Source organism: Erigeron canadensis, chromosome 8 (assembly GCF_010389155.1).
Source record: "Erigeron canadensis isolate Cc75 chromosome 8, C_canadensis_v1, whole genome shotgun sequence".
Classification (NCBI taxonomy): domain Eukaryota; kingdom Viridiplantae; phylum Streptophyta; class Magnoliopsida; order Asterales; family Asteraceae; genus Erigeron; species Erigeron canadensis.
Window position 1 is genome coordinate 35,206,188 of NC_057768.1, and position 19,330 is coordinate 35,225,517.

Consider the following 19,330-nt stretch of genomic DNA (forward strand, 5'->3'; position numbering starts at 1 on the left):
CTACTTGATTGAGACTTATTAGAGATATAAAGTCAGTAAATGTTTTAATTCATGCTTTTCTTTATTTTCTTTCCATGAATGTAGAAAACAATTAAATCGAACTGTTGGAATTCAGACATTAAAAAGTCTACTTACAGATATATTCGGTAAAGATCATTTTCGCATTTATATGAAAAAGTTTATCGAATTTAAGCTCCAATGTGTAGACCGGATATTAATGTAGTTTAATACTCTAGTTTGAAGCAAAAACGATCATGTTTAAAAGAAAACATCGTGTAATTAAATTGAACAACATAGACAATAACAAATAACATCCATCAAACGGATAGATGATATATACTTGTTTTGTAGACTTGTACCGGATATGAAATATATTTTACGAAGATTTAAAATTTTTATAATGAACCATATGTATGTTTGTCGAAATTATATATTTTTCAGCAATTTTTATAAACATTCCTTTAAATAGATTTTATTTTTTATCGAATACATTTTTTTTTTTGAAAACTACACTCAAATATAACTTTTTCTTTCTTTTCGATAGAAGTTCTTTCTTCATATTTCCAAAAACTTTTTAAAAATGTATTTGCCAAATAAAATGACCCCTCTATTGATTTGTTTATATAATACGAGAGGGTACCCGCGCAATGCGGCGGGTGGCGACAACGGATGGTATATTAGGGATGTATATTTTGTAAATAACTTTATTAAGAATATTATAGGTATATTAGGTATAAATATTTAAGTTAATTAATACAGGAGAGATAGTTTGGATAAATGTGGGTGTAAAATATTTTAGGAATATATCGGGTAGATTTAGTGTGAGAGTTGGAAATTAAAAAATTAAAGGTATTTTGGATATTTTAAAGGTAGAGAGTTGAAAAAGGGAGGATAGTTTGTTTATAATTATAGTATATACTAGATTAAACCCGCACATTGTGCGGGGCTGACTGAGAACATAAATAAAAAAAATAAAAACATGTTAGATTACAACTGATACAAATAATAAAATTATAATTTATGAATATATGATATATGTTAAAGCATAACTAATAAAATATTAATATTTATAAATCATAAAAATCTTTTAAATGATCTATATTTATTAAATATAATATAATAATCCATTTCATTTGAAAAATGATAATTATTATTGAATTAATAAAAGACACAGTCTAAGGTATATAAACATCTGCTCATGTATTATGGAAATATGAAATTTTTTGCAATATTATTTGCTAAAAAAAAAATCATCATAATATCATCCCTAAGCTCATTTACCAATATAAGGAAATATATATCTGTTAAAAACAATATATATATATATATATCGGGGAAGGTAATATGAGGTTGTTAGATATTTAAGTTTGGTGAAAAACCCCTCACATACCTTTTTTAAACCATAAAAATCATTGGGAGGAGGCAAATATTTATTTAAAATATTAAAATATAGGTATGTGAGAGGTTTTTTTTTTTACCCAAGTTGAGTGCATAACAGCCCCTTACTCACCTTGTCGCATATATATATATATTTTATGGGGGGTGGGATATGAAGATGTTAGTCACCTAAGTTCGGTGAAAAAAACCCCTTACATACCTCTTTTTAAACCATAAAAATCATGGGGGCCAAACATTTATTCAAAATATTAAAATATTGGTATGTGAGGGGTTTTTACCAAAGCTTGGCGCATTATATATATATATATATATATATATATATATATATATTCTCAGGGTAAAGTTATTTTGAGAACCTTTTTTTTTGCGAGAACTTTTGAGAACTTTTCAAATCAAGCCCAATCGATGATTGTTCTTTACATGAAAATTGTTTTTTGACTGTTTTCTGAATAACTTATGTGTAATTTTGAAGTTTATAATTGTGTGGAGACATAGATTATCATTCGTTATACAATTATGTGGAGATTTGGATTTTTGATCACATGTGCACGAATATTGCTATGATCACACGTATGCAAGTCAATTACATGTAATCATAGCACTATTCGTGCACATGTGATCAATAATCCAAATCTCCATATAATTGTATACCGGATGATAATCCATGCCTCCACACAATTATAAACTGCAAAATTACACATAAGTTATTCAGAAAACAATCAAAAAACAATTTTCATGTAAAGAATAATCATTGGTTGGGCTTGATTTGAAAAGTTCTCAAAGGTTCTCGCAAAAAAAGGGTTCTCAAAATAACTTTTCACTATATTCGCATATGTATATGGATTATAGTAATTGAATTATAGTCGTAAACTCATTTGCCAATATCTAGTAATTGAATCGAAGTTTGGATGTATTACATTTGATGATCATGATTAAATTAGATGATTAGGATTAAGATAGATGATTAAGATTATACATGGAAATATAAATATTTCATTTAAATCAAAAAATTGACAACTTATTAAAAGTCCTAAGGTGGCTAAAAATTAAAAGTGTTGTCTTAGGAAAAAATATATTTTCTTAGTTATATAGAGATTATGTATTATATATTATATTATATTATAGTTAGGATCATTTAGTGATGAATAGCATTCTTGTTTTTTTTATGAAATTTGTACACTTTTTATCAGAATAATTAGCATAAGACATACAAAACAAAAATGAAGATAAACTAGATGTAAAAGAATAGTATATCTTAGATAGATATGAATGCTAGTGGATCAATCACTAGTGTATGGTGAATCCAAGAAACTTCCAAATAACATATTTTGCTTTAATTATTAACTAATTAACCCTATGGGCTAGCTAGAATTATTCCACCACTAAGTTTGTTGAGGTCATGAACTAATCCCACAACGGAAGCATTTTCAATTATAAAAAGCTTTTTTATTTTTTCAACCAAGCAATCTATTAATTTAAAATAGAAAAAAGTCATTTACTCCAATGCAAAAAAAAATTTTAAAGCTTTTTTTGTGTGTAAATTGGAAAAAAGTTTTTCTTCAAAGGTTTAAAGATTGTCAAGGTTTTGATAAAAAAAAAGCCTTAGTACTCAATGGTATCAAGCTTTTCAAAGACTTTTTTTTCTTTAAAAGAAGTTTTTCATCAAGTTCCATTGGAGGTGGTCTAATAAACACTTTTCTATTCCAAATATTAGATTCAGTTGATAACATGACATATATGAAAACCCATATAAGTCGTTACGTGTAAATTTTTATTGATCGGTTAAATGATTTGAATACTTTTATTACAGAAAACTTCATTACATCACCCTGTGGTTTGCTATTTTATCATTTTTTGCCTTTGTGCTTTCTTTTTATTATTAGATCACCCTAAGGTGACTTTTTGCTTCATTACAGATCCCTCTCTTTAACAGACTTTTTTGTGCACCGTTAACCCCCTCACGTGCATACCAAAATGAGGGTATTATTGTACATTTCAATCCAAATTTACCCTTATAACACATTTTACCCACCCTATTCACAATAATAGATCAAAACCTTTTCCCCAAATATTCTCTTCATCGTCACATAGAATTAGGGTTTTATACATAAAACAACAAAAATTATTTCTTCTTTTTCTTACCCAAATCTCATTTTTTTCTTCAAATAAAAAAAAGAAAGTGATGACCATTTGCTCGCTCCAACCACATTCTTACCCAAATCAAGATAACAAAATACATTTTAGACTATCATCAAATTAAGAGCATCTCCAATGATAAAAAGCTTTTAATAGGTTTTTTTTTGTTGCCACTTCATCAATCCATTAACTTCAAGCTTTATAAAAAGTCATTTACTCTAATGATAGCTTTTTCTAAAGCTTTTTTTGATTAAATAACCTTGCTATGAAAAAAAGCTTTTGCTCAATAGCTTGATCAATATCAAGCTTTTGACAAAAAAAAAGCTTTTGTATCCAATGGTATCAAGCTTTAGAAAGACTTTTTTTCTTAAAAAAAACTTTTGATCAAGTTCCATTCGAGATGTTCTAAGATAATAAAACCAATACAATTACAACTCGAATCATACCCATGTACTACCACCAAAAGAACCAGTGCCAACTAGACACAAGTCATAAGTGTATGAAGTGAACATGTAACAACAGAAAAAAGAGATAACACAATGCGATAATATTCATTTGTCGTCAATTACATCACCACTTGCAAGATCTGAAGCTGTTAATTTACATCTCCACTTGCAATCCAAATTTATCTCAGATGTTGTTTTTCGGCAACAGGCGACGACAAGGTTGTTTTTTTTGTGTGTAGGTGACGGAAAAGTAGGTTGACGACGTCAGAAGGTGGGCTGCGACAGTGGTTGCCGGAGGAATTGTGGCAATCATGACGGGTATCACCACCATCGATCGTTACCATTGTCTGCTACCACCGGGTACCACCAAAACTCCATCCCAAAAAAACTCACCAACCACCACCACAACCTCAAACGAGATCCGAAATACACAATGTATAGATATAGATTTGGTTTGTTTGATTTTTGTATGCATATATATTCTCATATAGATGTAAATTTGTTTTGGGAATATGAATATTGTAAATAAAGATTCAGCATCGGTTATACTTCATATAGAATTTTTGGAAATTGTCACAAATCGTCCATGTGATTTCCTCGATTCATATTTTCATACTTGTGTTTTTTTTTTTTATCATCAGGTGTCCTTGTACTTTTCATTTTCATTGTTGGTCGATCCTGTCACTAACAACCGTTAGTTTTCATCCGTTAAACCCCTCACGTGCAATGCATAGTTGACTTGTGTAATACATATTTTATTATGTAGATAATGTCTTGTCAAGTTAAATCCCAACGTCATCAAAAGCCTTCAATCAAGTCTTATAGGTGTCTGGTCAAAACATACAATATTCAAAACCTAAACTCATTCAAAATATCTATACGTTTGATCATAATTAGTTACATTTCAGGATACTCATCCTTTATAAAGGCGCTTTCCCCCAAAAGCCCTTACATGCATTTTAACTAGTCTCTTCCAAACCATCGCATTTTAATTTCATTTTAAGTCTTTAAAAGTTGTCAAAAGTATCTCCGCTACATCTTTGGTTGGATATATATATATATATATATATATATATATACACACAAGGGGAAAAATAATTATAGTACATGCACTAAAAAAGTATAAAAAGTACATGTGTAAGTTAACTTACTTCCTTCTTTTTCATTTTTACTTCCATCTCCGACCACCATCATGATCCTCTGGCGATGACGCCCATCTTCGGCGATGTGTAAGTCTCGCCGGAGATGGTCACCGTCGCCGGAGGATCATGGTGGTGGTCGGAGACGATCATGGTGGTGGTTGGCGGCGGCAGTCTTGCCGGAGAAGAAGAAAGTAAGTTAACTTACACATGTACTTTTAACATGACAATACCTAAGATAGGTAAAGCGTGCAATACGGATTATTTTCCCATGTATATATTTATGTGTATATATATATATATATATATATATATATATATATATATATATATTTGAACTATTACAGTATTACACACACAATTTTATGTTCAAGTGTTCAACAGTTTGGCCTTTCTAGCTTTGAATATACCTCCGTATTGGGTTCTTACTTTTTTGCCAGGAAACGAAGCCCAACCCATCATGATTTGGAGTTATGAACATGTAATTAACTGACCAAAAATTTAGTTATTTAAATTTACATACCAATGTACCATGTTAGTCAAAAAGTATAAATAGGTTATAATGAATACTTATTAAATTTCATATAATTTAAGTTATTTTTAAGAGAACTATTAACCAAGTTTTTTTTAAACCTATTCTAATGTCTCAAAAATAATAATTTATTTTTCATGAAATGTGTGGGTATCATGTTCTTTATTCTGATAAAGTGATAAGCTGAAAGAGTGGAAGTGATACTTCGGTCTCATACAACATAGAAACTACTCGTAGAATGTAAAACCACACCAGAAACTGTGACTCGTTTTCGTGCAAAGCTTTTGACTCGTTTACATATTTAACTCGTTTGACCAGCTTAGATAAATGAATTACATGGGTTGTGTACTTGTGTCTGGGTTACATTGATAAACCAAATGGGCCGTGTTTGGTTTGGGTGATTCCAAACCACCAAGAAGAGAGGAGACGAAAGAAGAACCAAACCATATTTATTTACATAGAGATATTGTCCGCGCGTTGCGGCGGTAAGATGGTGGAATGATAGGTCAAGTCATAGAGTATGATAACCAAATGCCTTATCCGTACGGGCTCTTCCCTCGGATTTAAAAAATTCATCGAAAGTATATCGAATAACATCTCTAATGAAAGAGCATGATATTTTAAGAACACCCACACAATTTTTATAATTTATCGATATACGGTTTTTGAGATAAAAGATTTTGAGTAAATTAGAGTAATAAAATGATTTATAGATGAGAGAGAAAAAAAATGTGTGGTTAAGATTTGATGAGAGAGAAAAATTGAATGGTTGAGATTTAAAGTTATTATAGTTATATTAGGTAGAGATGTTTAAATTAGTGAATAAAGAATATGGGTATTTTAGGCAGTTCAAATTATCTTTTCTTAAAAAAAAACAAAATGCTTTATAATATAGTATTAAATGTGCTATAATATAAAGTATAAAGTATTTTTTTTTTCTTTTTAAATACATGATCTACAAGGTGGTCTTAAGATTTTTGATGTTCAGTGCTAGACGATTTTTACATGCCCCTATTAAATTTTGTAAGTGAACAACACCACAACAACAAATATGTTATTTATTAAAACTCATTTTTTTACACTTTTTAAAAATGGTAAAAAATTTGTTAATTTGTTCACACTTATAAATGTGTGAAAAGAACTCACATTTAAAAGTGTGAATAAAGTTAAAGAATCAAAATTTTTTCACAATTATATATGTAGAAACATAAATTTCACATTTTCAAGTGTTTAAAAATATATAATTGTTTACACTTAAAAGTGTGGAAGTAATTTGTGACACCAAATTTTCTCACACAAGAGGAAGTACGAGGAATTTGAGTGTGACAAATTAGCTCTCACACTTTTAAGTGTGAACATTTTGTGTATACATTTATACTTGTGAAAAGTATGAATTTTTAAAAATTTTCACACTTTTAAGTTTTTTTTATACAATTTTAAATGTGAGTAAATTAACATAATTTTTGACACTTTTAAAAAATGCGAAAAAATAATCCTGAGCTTTTTGTTGTAATGAACACCCACTAGTTTTGTGTTGTAAAATATTAGCTATCTTGTCGTAGTCCAACATCTGTCAACTTTCAACTAAAATCATGTGATCGGTTGTATTGAATTAAACTTTCTGTTGATTTTGAAGGTCATATGCTTTAATATAAGTATCTAATAGCATTCTATTACGATTTTAAACACTACATGATGTTACAAACAGAGCATTTGATCACAAGTCTAAACCATCACAAACATTTACAACAAATTAAGACATTGTAATATAAATCAATCTCACAAGAAATCGTACAACTAATATTATGTTTAAAATTCTAAGTGTTCATTCTATTCAACAAAAGTTACTATAAAGTGTACGCTTTTTACCTCTTGTTAGGATCATTATCATTCCAAATACAGGCCCAATCAGTTCTACTCTAAACACACACAGTACGTGACCCACTGACTAGCCCACGTATAACTCCACAAAATATATACATGCTTATTGCTTATAGTTTTTTTTTTTTTTTTTTTTTTTGTGTGTGTGTGTGGAATATGAGTTTTACACCCAAATTCTTCACTGGGCCTCCCTTCAACTATAATCCATGATTCTACTTATTCAAATTTTTGATTTTAATAAACCCCTTTTTACCAGCTTCGTTTCGTTACAAGGCGTACTGGAATCCGCTAATACCATTAAATTGGGAGTCCCGTTTAGCCCAAACTGACTATGATGGCACTTGTTTCATTTCGATCATTAATGGACCATTATCGTGCTACAAGTTTTTCCAATTGATCATATTTTAACACAAAATACGAGGAAACTCAATATTAATTTATGGAGTAGAAAATCCCATTATAAGCGTCAAACAATCAAACCCAAGATCTTATAGTACAAATTAATAAAATTCATTTCATCAACAATATGTCACTTTGATGTTAAAAAGGAAAAAAAAAAAAGAAAAAGGGAGAAATAAATCTTAACAACTTTCAACATGGTTCAACGGTTCAACCACATGAAGAGGTAAAAAGTTGACCAGAAAATAAAGTCATAAAACCGGTGTATAATAATGGGCAACTCCAATTGAAAACGCCCCCCGTATCCCCACCACTTTTTTTTTAGTAACCCGACCACCACTACTTTTTACAGCGAGGGTCCCTGCAAAAAGTGAAAAAAATGCGAGCCCTTATGTCTATATTGGTAAATATGACAGAATAAAAACGGGCCCCCTGTCAGAGTTGCTGCAAAAAGTCTGATCGAATTACTAAAAAGGTGGTCGGGTTATCATGCGCGATTGAAAAAGAAATCAAGAAATCTAAGAAACCAAGAATAAATAGCAAGATCCTACATATATAGGTAGATCACGTACAGAACTGTAGGTGCAGTAGTAGTAATGTAGCTACTGCCAATTAATTAAAAAGCTAGCTAGCTAGATCTTTTAGGGCACATAAACTGCAGTTCAATCGTACCTTTTCCTGCCACTTTCTCCGTCATTTATTCCTTCCGGAGTTAATACAACCGGACGGTAAGTTTACAGTCATGCACATTAGACAAATTCGTACATCTAACTACTGTACGTACTTGTCACATTAAAGTTTTTCAAAAAGTTTACAAAAGCTAAAATGAGTGATATAATATTACCACAACATACCACATTATATATCACATATATGATCATATCTTAACCATTTCCAATAATAAATATATTGTAATTACGTTTTGAGCTGATTATCTGATTATTGAGTTTGCATGACGCAAATAATGGAAAAATATGTTTGGAAAAATTAGTGATTATCTGCCTTTTTATTAAACATAAAACAAAGTTCAAAAAAGCAGGCCGGTAATTAAGGATATATGTTATTCCAAAACGCCCCGGCCATAGTCTTACTTATCATAACAATTCACAAATCACAAACCAAATTGATCTGATCTATTTATAGCTTTTACCAATTTCCGTTAACGCATTATGGTTCATTTTTATAGTACCATTTTACACACGCATATATACACACAACAAATTAATTAAAGAAAGAAAAAAACTAACATTAGTTAAACAACGTCGTTTACATATAAAATCACCATTACAAAAAACATACTGCTTGACTAGCTAGGCTAGAAAACTAATATATGCGTTAATGATGTCGTTAACGTACGATATCTAATCCTAATACTCGATCATGATCAGGATACGGATCGAGAGATATATGTAGATAGAGTTGGGATATGATATGATATATGTAGTATAGTACGGAGTACTAGCTAGCTAATTATTTAAAAAACTACTCGTACTATATAGTTCTAGTCCTTTTGTTGTACCCATAACAACCAAGGTTCAAATCAAGTTCAAGATTATTAACGTTACTTTGAACATTATTATTATGATGTTGATGATGATGATGATGATATATTTTCATTTTTGATGATGATGATGATGAAGAAGAAGTGCTAAAAAGCTGATCAACTGATGTCACTGCATGGCATTTGCTTGTACTGCTACTACTTAAAGTAGTACTAGTGAGATTATTATTATTATTTATAATAACTTCCTGATCAGGTGTGGACAGTGGGAATACCGACGGGATCTCAAAGTTGGTGCGTGCTTTGGCACCCCTAAGCCTTCTAGCAGCGGCATCATAAGCACGTGCGGCTTCTTCTGGGGTGTCAAAGGTACCTAGCCAATGTCTGCACCGCCCTATCTTGTCCCGTATCTCGGCTGACCATCTTCCCCATGGCCGCTTTCTCACCCCTCTGTATGTCTTCTCCACCGGCGACGACTTCGGTTCGTTTTGGGTGGTGGGTACTGCTGGTTTGCCAAAGAGAACATGTTCTCCGACGATGGCTGCAATGCCTTCAAGTGGGTTATTGTCAATGTTATTATTATTGGAAAGAAGAAATGGGGTTGAAAGAGTAGGATCATTGGAAAATATTGAAGGGTAGTGCTGGTATGGATGATTGGGTTGGAAATAGGTATTCATTTTGGGACTAGTTTAGTGGGAGAAACAGTATAGTTGTAGCTAGGAGGATCAAAGTGCAAGTTGTAGCACCCCCAGTATCTATCTTTGTGATAAAGCCTAACAAAAAGCAGGCATATATATAGGAAGGCACATGGTAATACTATCAGGTAAAAGTCAACCCTATCAAGACATTAGCGGCGATGTCGTTGTTAATATTTTAACATTGACAGGGGTCCATTAATTTTTTGTCAGATTTACCATTACAGATATGGGGGCCCGCACTTAATACTCTTGCTGGTAGTGTTATCCCTTTTAACCTAGTGGTTTTACGCTCCTCGATACAGGAATAGGAGTTGTGCATATGTATTTGCATGGGGGCTGACAAATATCCAAATACTATCACTCCATCTAAATATTTCAATAGCGGTGGTGATGTCGGCGAGTAGTGATGGTGGCGGGAACGAATTGTTGAAATAATTGATGTACATTTAATTGATCTAAATGAATAGTGTAGATGTTTTAAAAGATAAGGGACTATGATGATATAAATTATATATATATATATATATATATATATATATTTATGGGAACAATCAAAATAAGAATAGTCTTAAAATAAGAAAACGATGAGAACACTTAAAAACTACATTTTGATGCATGAAAAGTCCATAAAACTAACATAGTGTATAACTAATTATCATTATTTAAGTGTTTAACAACATATTGGTGTGTCAAAATCGAGAAAATCATGTTTTTTATTTTGTACATCCATCTTGGATGCATATTCATCAAAATGATGCATCCAACAAAAAATATGCATGATTTTTTTTTATTTTAACGGATCAATGTGTTATTAAACATTTAAATAATGATAATTAGTTACACACTATGTTAGTTTTATGGACTTTTAATGCTTCAAAATGATGTTTTTAAGGTGTTCTCACAGTTCTTATTTTAAGAGTGTTCTCACCGGAGTGTTAATATATATATATATATATTTAAACACTTAAATAATGATAATTAGTTATGCATTATGTCAGTTTTATGGACTTTTAATGCATCAAAATGATGATTTTAATGTGTTCTCATCGTTCTTATTTAAATCTGTTATTATTTGATTGTCCTATATATATATATATATATATATATATATATATATATATATATATATATATATATATATATATATTTATTGACAAATTTTCTTCATAGCTTTATTCTTATCTGAGTCTTCCCTTTGGCCTTTGGTACTCATAATGATTGATATATCGACAAAGTTAATTTGATAAGGTTTTAATAAATTTCACGATCAGTAAAAAATGTTGATATGAGAAATAGAGTTAACACCTTAACAAAATTATTAAATATATTAATATTCTTCGATTAATAATCGGGATGTATAACCTTATCTGGGGAAAATGTGTAACCCCACTATAGAGGGTATTAGCAGCGACGTCGTCGTTAATATTACGGCCCCCATGTCTGTAATGGTAAATTTGAAAGAGAAATTAGCGGGTCCTCTGTCAGTATTAGAGCATTAGCGGCAACGTCGTCACTAATACTTTAATCGGGTTGACTTTTGCCTGGTGGTGTTACCCTCTCCTTTAATAATACCAACAAAACTTGAATAGAAGTTCTTCGCTTCATCATGCTCTATGACAGAATTGTTGCTATGCCAGTTTTGTCTTTACCTTGACTGCCATAGACTAGAGAGTAAACTACATGACAAAGTTATAAAATGTATTTGAATTTATCTTGGCACGTACGTCTTATCTCTCTTCGTGCTTTTATTCAACAACACTTTTTTAAGCAAGCGCATTTTTATATTTAATGGATTTTTGTTAACTGAAGGCTTTAATCTTCTAGTAACTCCTAATATAATATGAGGAAAGATCCTCTCAAGTTATTTAATTTGAGGATCAAGTTGATTTTTCAACTTGTGAAAATTTTCACTCATAAAATATTGTATTTAAAGGTTTATTATTTTTAAGGAACAATTATCTATATCTATTCTATACCATATATATATATATATATATAGAGGTAGGTTATTTTAGTACCATATCTTATTTTAAGACTAATTAGGACATGTGTTTTTTTTTTTTTAACTTATACACCACCATCATCATCTACTACAATATACAAGACTTTTTTTGTAAAAACACTAAGACTTTCCGGCGACATGGTGACTGGAAAATCATGGTGGTGGTCGGAGATGATCATGGTGGTATATAAGTTACAAAAAACACATGTCCTAAAATTGGTCATAAAATAAGTGGTTCTAAAATAACTTGCACACACACACACACACACACATATATATATAAAGAGAAAAGGTTCATTTGAAAACTATTTGAATTGGAAGAACCATGAGAACCTCTAAATTATACTGTAACTTGATGTTCATATATGAATGGTGTATGTGAACAAATTTGTCACGTATGAACAAATCAAATTATAATTGAAATCTGTTCATATGTGAATAGTTCTCACATGAACCTTACCCTATATATATATATACTAGCACGGTACCCGCGCAAATGTGACGGTGGTCGTTACGGTGACGATGTGGTGGTGGGAGCGATTGTTAGTTGCGGAGGCGGTGTCGAGTAGTCTAAATTATTGATGTAAAAGTAATTGATATAAACGGTTAATGGAAATATTTTGAAAGATAAATGATTGATATTGTAGATTAATTATTAATGTTAACTGGCTAATGTAGATAAAAACACTTTAAGGGGTGCTATGTGTAAATATTACACAAATTTCAACATTTTTATAAATAAAAAGCTGTTCTTTTTTATAATATATATATATATATATATACTACCTTATAAAACATTTAACCCCTTTCAATTTTTTTCAAAAAAGAACTTGATCTACCCAAATTACACATCTCTTTTATCAATTAGTTTGAATATCATCACCTAATATCCATAATTAAATTACTTTACAACATACATTTCTCAACTCTTAGTATAACTAAACTACATCCTTTTATATCAAATACTTTTACATTAATAACCGCCAGCACCGACAACACAACCCGTTGCCACCACCACCCGTCGCCGTAACTGCCACAATACCGTCATGTCGCGCAGGCATATGACTAGTATATATTTAAAGCAAAGCATTCACTAAGTATTAAGGATATGATTGGCAAAATCCTTAAAATTAATTTGTGGAAAGTGACTAATTCTCCTAATAAAATAGCTTAAAAATCCTCCTAACATTCTAAGAAGGTGACATGTAGTATTCACAAATTCTCTTTTCTAATCTTGCCCTCTGATTTTTTCAAATGTCATCATCCAATAATTAGGTGAATTTTTAGGCTATTTTATTAGGAGGATTAATCATTTCCATAAATTTGTTATTACTCGTACATTTTATGGTTGAATTTTTTTTCTAACGAAGAGACCACAGACTAGAGAGTATCAATATCGAAGATTGGAATATAATTTAATGATCTAAAAAGAAAGATGGATTTTGTATATAAAGATTACGATGAGACCCCAAATCCGTCATCTATGGTCATAGTGTCATACTCCCATATTCATGTACACACACTCCCACCAACTATAATGACATAAATGTCCCTAGAAGTTACTTAAGGCGCCTGATAACTCGACCACTTTTTTGGTAACCCGACTAGACTTTTTGTAGTGATCTTGACAGGGGGCCCGCTTTTATTCTGCTATATTTACCATTATAGACATGGGGGCCCGCATTTTTTTTCACTTTTTGCAGCGAGGATCGCTGCAAAAAGTGTGATAGTGGTCTGGATACTAAAAAATAATGGTTGGGATATTGGGGGCGTTAAATAGTTACTTTAGCTTTAATGAGAAATGATGGGCAACTTTGGGAAATAACAAAAGACTGATTTGAAGGGTGGATATGATCTCAAGAATAAGTAAAACCCCAACCGTCGGATCAAAATTTAAGCGTCACGATTGCGTAAGAAGGGAAAGATATTGCATGTTTTTTGACAGTTTTTGTAAAGAAAATATGATTACTGTGTTTAACCGGGGGAATTTTAAGGAGTGATTGAGGAGGAGCAGAGATGTGACCATGGGATGGAATGCTTCTCTTCTTTAAGAAGAAATTGTGGTTTTTTTCTTTTGTATTTAATTTGTTCAATCTATCGAGGTTAGAAATTTAATTTAGGTGTCCTTGGTAAAAAGATTTTATGTGAATGTGGTTTGATTAAAACATATCTTTTGGTTCAACTCATGTACGTCATCCTGTTTTGGAAATAATATACCTCACGGATTAGAATTTTTTACTTGCATTGGTTATGTTAAACTTAATTGTTCAAATTTCAAAATAATGAATCTTTTGTCGATGAGAGGTCACACGGCTACTATAAGTCTATGACTCTTGATTTATTTATCATAATACATAACATTTGTTAGAGACTATACACGTTATTAGTACATAACTAAATTTTAGACCCGTGTCTAATGTCGGACACGGACTTACGATATTCTCAATCTTAGATCTTTATACATTTAAGTCATAAAAACTTATAATTTTGAAGATGTAGGTTTCAAGTGTTATACTTTGCAAGTTGTTGTACAATAATCACACATTCGTCAACTGTCATTATTAGTTGAGACATATTGATGAAATTGTTTGCCGTAGTCATTCCACAAGGCACATGCTACAATAATTCCCTTATTATAGAATATTTTGAAACTAATTGTACTCATAATGTGTTATTTATTATGAAAGATAATTAAGAATTAAAATATAAACATACTTGTGATACTATAATTGACATTCAAGTATATGTCTTTAACCATGATGCTGGCCCATAACATGAATAGATTTATTTTCAATCACCTGTCCTATGGTAATTAAATAACAATTAGGTTTGTTTTCATATTATTTGATAACAATTCGGACTTTTAATTTGAGTTATGTAAACAAATTTAAAAGAATACGAGAGTAAGTACCCGCGCGTTGCGGCGGTGAGATGGTGGGGGTGATAGCTAAGTCAGAGAGTGTGATAGTTAAATGCTTACGGCCTCCACCCTCCGACCTCGAATTTAAAAATTTGTCAAAAGTATATCGAATGACATCTCTAATGAAAGAGTATGAAATTTTAAGAACACCCATACAATTTTTATAATTTATCGACGTATGATTTTTGAGATAAAAGATTATGAATGAATTGGAGGAATAAATAATTTATGAAGGAGAGAGAAAAAAGATGATTGGTTGAGATTTGAGGAGAACAAAAGTGTATTATGGTTATTTTAGATAAATATAGAATAGATGAGAGAGGTATTTTGGGGATGTACTTAAAATCAATATTGAAAATTTTAACTCAATGTTGAAAATCTGAAAGGAATCTACTTTATAATATAGTATAGATATATTTCTAGAACATTGAAAACATATATTGTATTTCATCTTTGAAATAATTTTTTGTGAACAATACTTCATACGTTGAAATATTTTTTATTAGATAAATGATTAAAATTTTCAAAAAAATTCATCTCAAGTTGATGGTTAAAAATAAATATAAATTAAACATTACAGGGTAAAAAATGTAAATTATTGTTGAAAAACAAAAAAGTGTAAACTAATGAAATTTTTTCTACAAATATTAATATAATAATATATTTGGATAATGATTATTAAGATTTTTAATTTATAGTTAATCTAAGTGATGACATAAGCGAGAGCCAATTTTATAAAATTAAATGATTTGATTAGTTAATAAGTCATTAGTTCAACTGTCTTATAGTATATACTAAGAATAAGATGTTAGAATATTAATTTCTGTACGTAGTTGTCTACGTGTAGGTAGATAATTAAGAGGGTAGAATACTAATTGTGTTAGAATTAGTATTAATAATTGTTTAAGAAACAGTCTAGCATGCTGGACAAAATGTTTAAACAGTTGTATTAGGATTAGGACTCTCTAAACTTGGTGAGCAAGTTTAGAAGCCTATAAATACCTCTCGATGTATCAGTTTTTTTGTGTAGTTTTTTTCTGATCAATGAAAGCTTAAAGTGTGTTGAGCTAATTCGTTGTTTTACTTTCGTTTAATACTCGTTCATAACTTGACATAATTGTGATATCTTTTTAGAAAAATTATGCATTTTGTATTAGACCGGCCTACAACGATGATGTATTTGTAGCAAGTCATATATTAGATAAGTGGCTTAAAACAACATATGTAATGTAAGATCACTAAACACACCAACAAATATATAGTTTATGCACTCCACTTTTTGTTTTACACTTCTAAAAGAGATGTGTATAAATTTGTTCATTTTGTTTATATTTATAAGTATGTACAAATTATATAGTGAACAAATGAAAAGTGTCTTGGTCATTTACCTCTTTTGATATGGTAGTAAACCAATGTTTTGCGCGTAGAAATGCATAGAAATGTATAATTAATATATGGACACAGGACACTTTAAAATTTTTGTAATCGTGGACTTGCATTCTTCAAAATTGGTTAGCGGCTTACCGCAAGTTTAAATCAAGATTTTTGTACGTAATTTAAGGGGCCGGGCTAACATTTGGCAAAGTGGTTATATATGTATGAAGAATGAAGTTGACTGGAATATGTTACACTTGGAAGCGAGTTGAAGTGTTAGTGGGGGCATCAACAGTATACTCATGTCTTACTTTTCTTCTCCTCATAACTTACAAGATCGGAGATGTTAATCAATCTTAGATTAAAACTGGAAATATCCTTTCTACACCATCATAATATAGGTAACACTGTGGATATATTAACTTCCTTCGTACATCTATCATCACAACATTGAAACCTAAACCCATTAAAAATGATATTGAGTGTTTACTTACTTTTCCACTTCCCTTTTGAGCTTATGGACAAGATGTCTCAGTTGCTATATATATATATATATATATATATATATACTACTAAAATGACTAATGTGTTGGATCATAAAAGTGCATAATTAGAATTACATTTTGAGTGAATTATTTAACTACTGGATTTGTAAAACACAAATAAACATAAAAGGTGTTTAGTTATAAAAGTGATTATCTGTATATATTAAGAGGGAAAACTCACTTTAGAAAGTAGTTATTCCAAAACACAGTTTAAAAACGTAACATATAGTTTAAAGTTATAAAATTATTTACTTATTTAAACTTTATTAGTAGTGTATAAGTTTTTTACTAATCAGATACATTTTTTTTTTACATACAATACACATAATTTAAAAATGATTACATATAATGAACACAACTTTGGTTATGTCACACACATTCGTCTAAAAGGTCTCCATCTCCTCCTCAGTCCTCCTTTTATCTTCATAAACACACCTCCAATTATATGTATGTGCAGCAAAAAACAAAAAAAATAATGCGTGAATGAATGGAATATGGATCTCACTCATCTAATAATGCTTGTTCAATATTTGGATTCACTTTTTGTTATCCGATGAGCAATAACCCCTCACCAAGTAAAACCAATAATAATAATAATATTAATAAAACCTTCATAACATCTCCTCATCCTTTTATTTTTCATTCTTTGAGTTGATGCCATTAACAACAGCAGCAACAACAGATCCGAACATAGATCAGTTGCAGCAGATTCAAGCATAGATCGAGCAACAGCAGATTCAGAGGGGTAGATTGGTACTTTTATATATTGATGTACACTTTTCTCTCCAAATCCGGCCATATTTGGCTGGAAAATTTTTGGATAAAAAAGCCTTAAGTTTTTCTTTCAAAAAAAAAACTGAAGAATGAAAAAAAAAGTTTTCCTAGCCTTCCCTTTCCTCCCCCCCCCCCCCCCCCCCCCCACAAAAAAAAAATAACTCAAGAATGCAGTGTAAATGATTTTATATTTATTATGTAGTATTTAGAATATATATGTTATTGGGGATTGAAAATAGGGTTAAGTACTTTTTTTTCATCCCTGTGGTTTCCTGAATGTGCATTTTTCATCCGTTCGTTAACTTTTTTGCCGAAATCATCCCTGTGGTTTTCATTTGGTCCCTGCTTCTGTTAAGTGCCCCACGTGTGTGTTACGTGAGGGGTATTTTTGTCCACCAAACTTTCCGTGTCTCTTATAGACACCCACCCACCTTTATTTTACCCCATTTCGTCCTTGTGTTTTCCCCAAATTAATCAAATCAAATCAACCTTTGAATTCACCATGGAGTCAATGGAGTTTGGGGAACGCGTAGAGACGAAATGAGGTAAAATAGAGATGAGTGAGTATTTATAAGAGACACCAAAGGTCTAGTGGACAAAAATACCCCTCACGTGACATGCACATGGGACATTTAACGGAAGTAAGGACCAAAATGAAAACCACAAGGATGATTTCGGCCAAAAATTTAACGGAGGGATAAAAATGCATATTTGAGAAACCACATGGATGAAAAAAATACTTAACCCTAAAACAAGTCCAAACTCCAAAGTTATTGAAGAAACTTGCAAACTAAAGGACTTCCATGTTCATTTTTATTAATTGTGATTCTATAAAGTTACCTCACTTGACAAAACATAACGTTACCAAATCTCGGGTTCAAACTTAACTCAACATGCTACGTTGTAAATCTGTAATAGGAGAGTACTATTCTTTGCAAGCGAATAATGACTTGCTAAAGCCTCCCGGGGTTAGAACATTCCCGCCAATTCACAACATTTGGGTGGGCAAAACATATGTTGGCTTACTGAGTATTTAAGTTAAAGACCAACATAAAAGTGGGTAAATACTATTGAAATTGAACTCATTATCTATAAATTTTGGGATTAAAATCCTCTAAAGTTCATCCAATTACATAGATAAAGTTGGATCAACTTTAGAGGATCTCAATCCTATATTTTCATTAAGACTATCTAGCAAGACACTAGAAGTCAATAGTATTACAATATAGACTACCTGTAATTAACAAAGACTAGATCTATCTTGAAACTTCAACCGCTAAGAATGTAAAAGGGTTGCTCATCATCTATATCTAGAGGTGAACAAAAACCGGTTTCTACCCAACCCGACCCGAAACCGAACCGGTTTTTCGATCAACGGAACCAAAACCGGGTTTGACCCAACCCGATCCGGTTTGAAACCGGTTTGGGGTCAAACTTTGACCGGTTATTGACCGGGTTTGACTTGGTTTTTTTGACCAAAACCCAAACCCGACCCGAACTCAACCCGGTTTCTAACCGAAAATAAAACCCAAAAATCCAAACCGGTTTGTAACCGCCGGGTTGGGTCAAACCCGGTTGTTGACCA

General features: G+C 31.1%; 1 protein-coding gene across 1 annotated transcript; it reads right to left on the reverse strand.

The window, feature by feature from the left end:
• Positions 1 to 9,422: 9,422 nt before the first annotated feature.
• On the reverse strand, positions 9,423 to 10,109 carry LOC122610706 (ethylene-responsive transcription factor ERF084-like). Its single transcript, XM_043783672.1, has 2 exons — positions 9,569 to 10,109; positions 9,423 to 9,496 (listed from the first exon to the last, which is right to left on the reverse strand). Exons 1-2 carry the CDS (start codon positions 10,107 to 10,109, stop codon positions 9,423 to 9,425), a joined length of 615 nt encoding a protein of 204 aa, XP_043639607.1.
• Between the last annotated feature and the right edge of the window lie 9,221 nt (positions 10,110 to 19,330).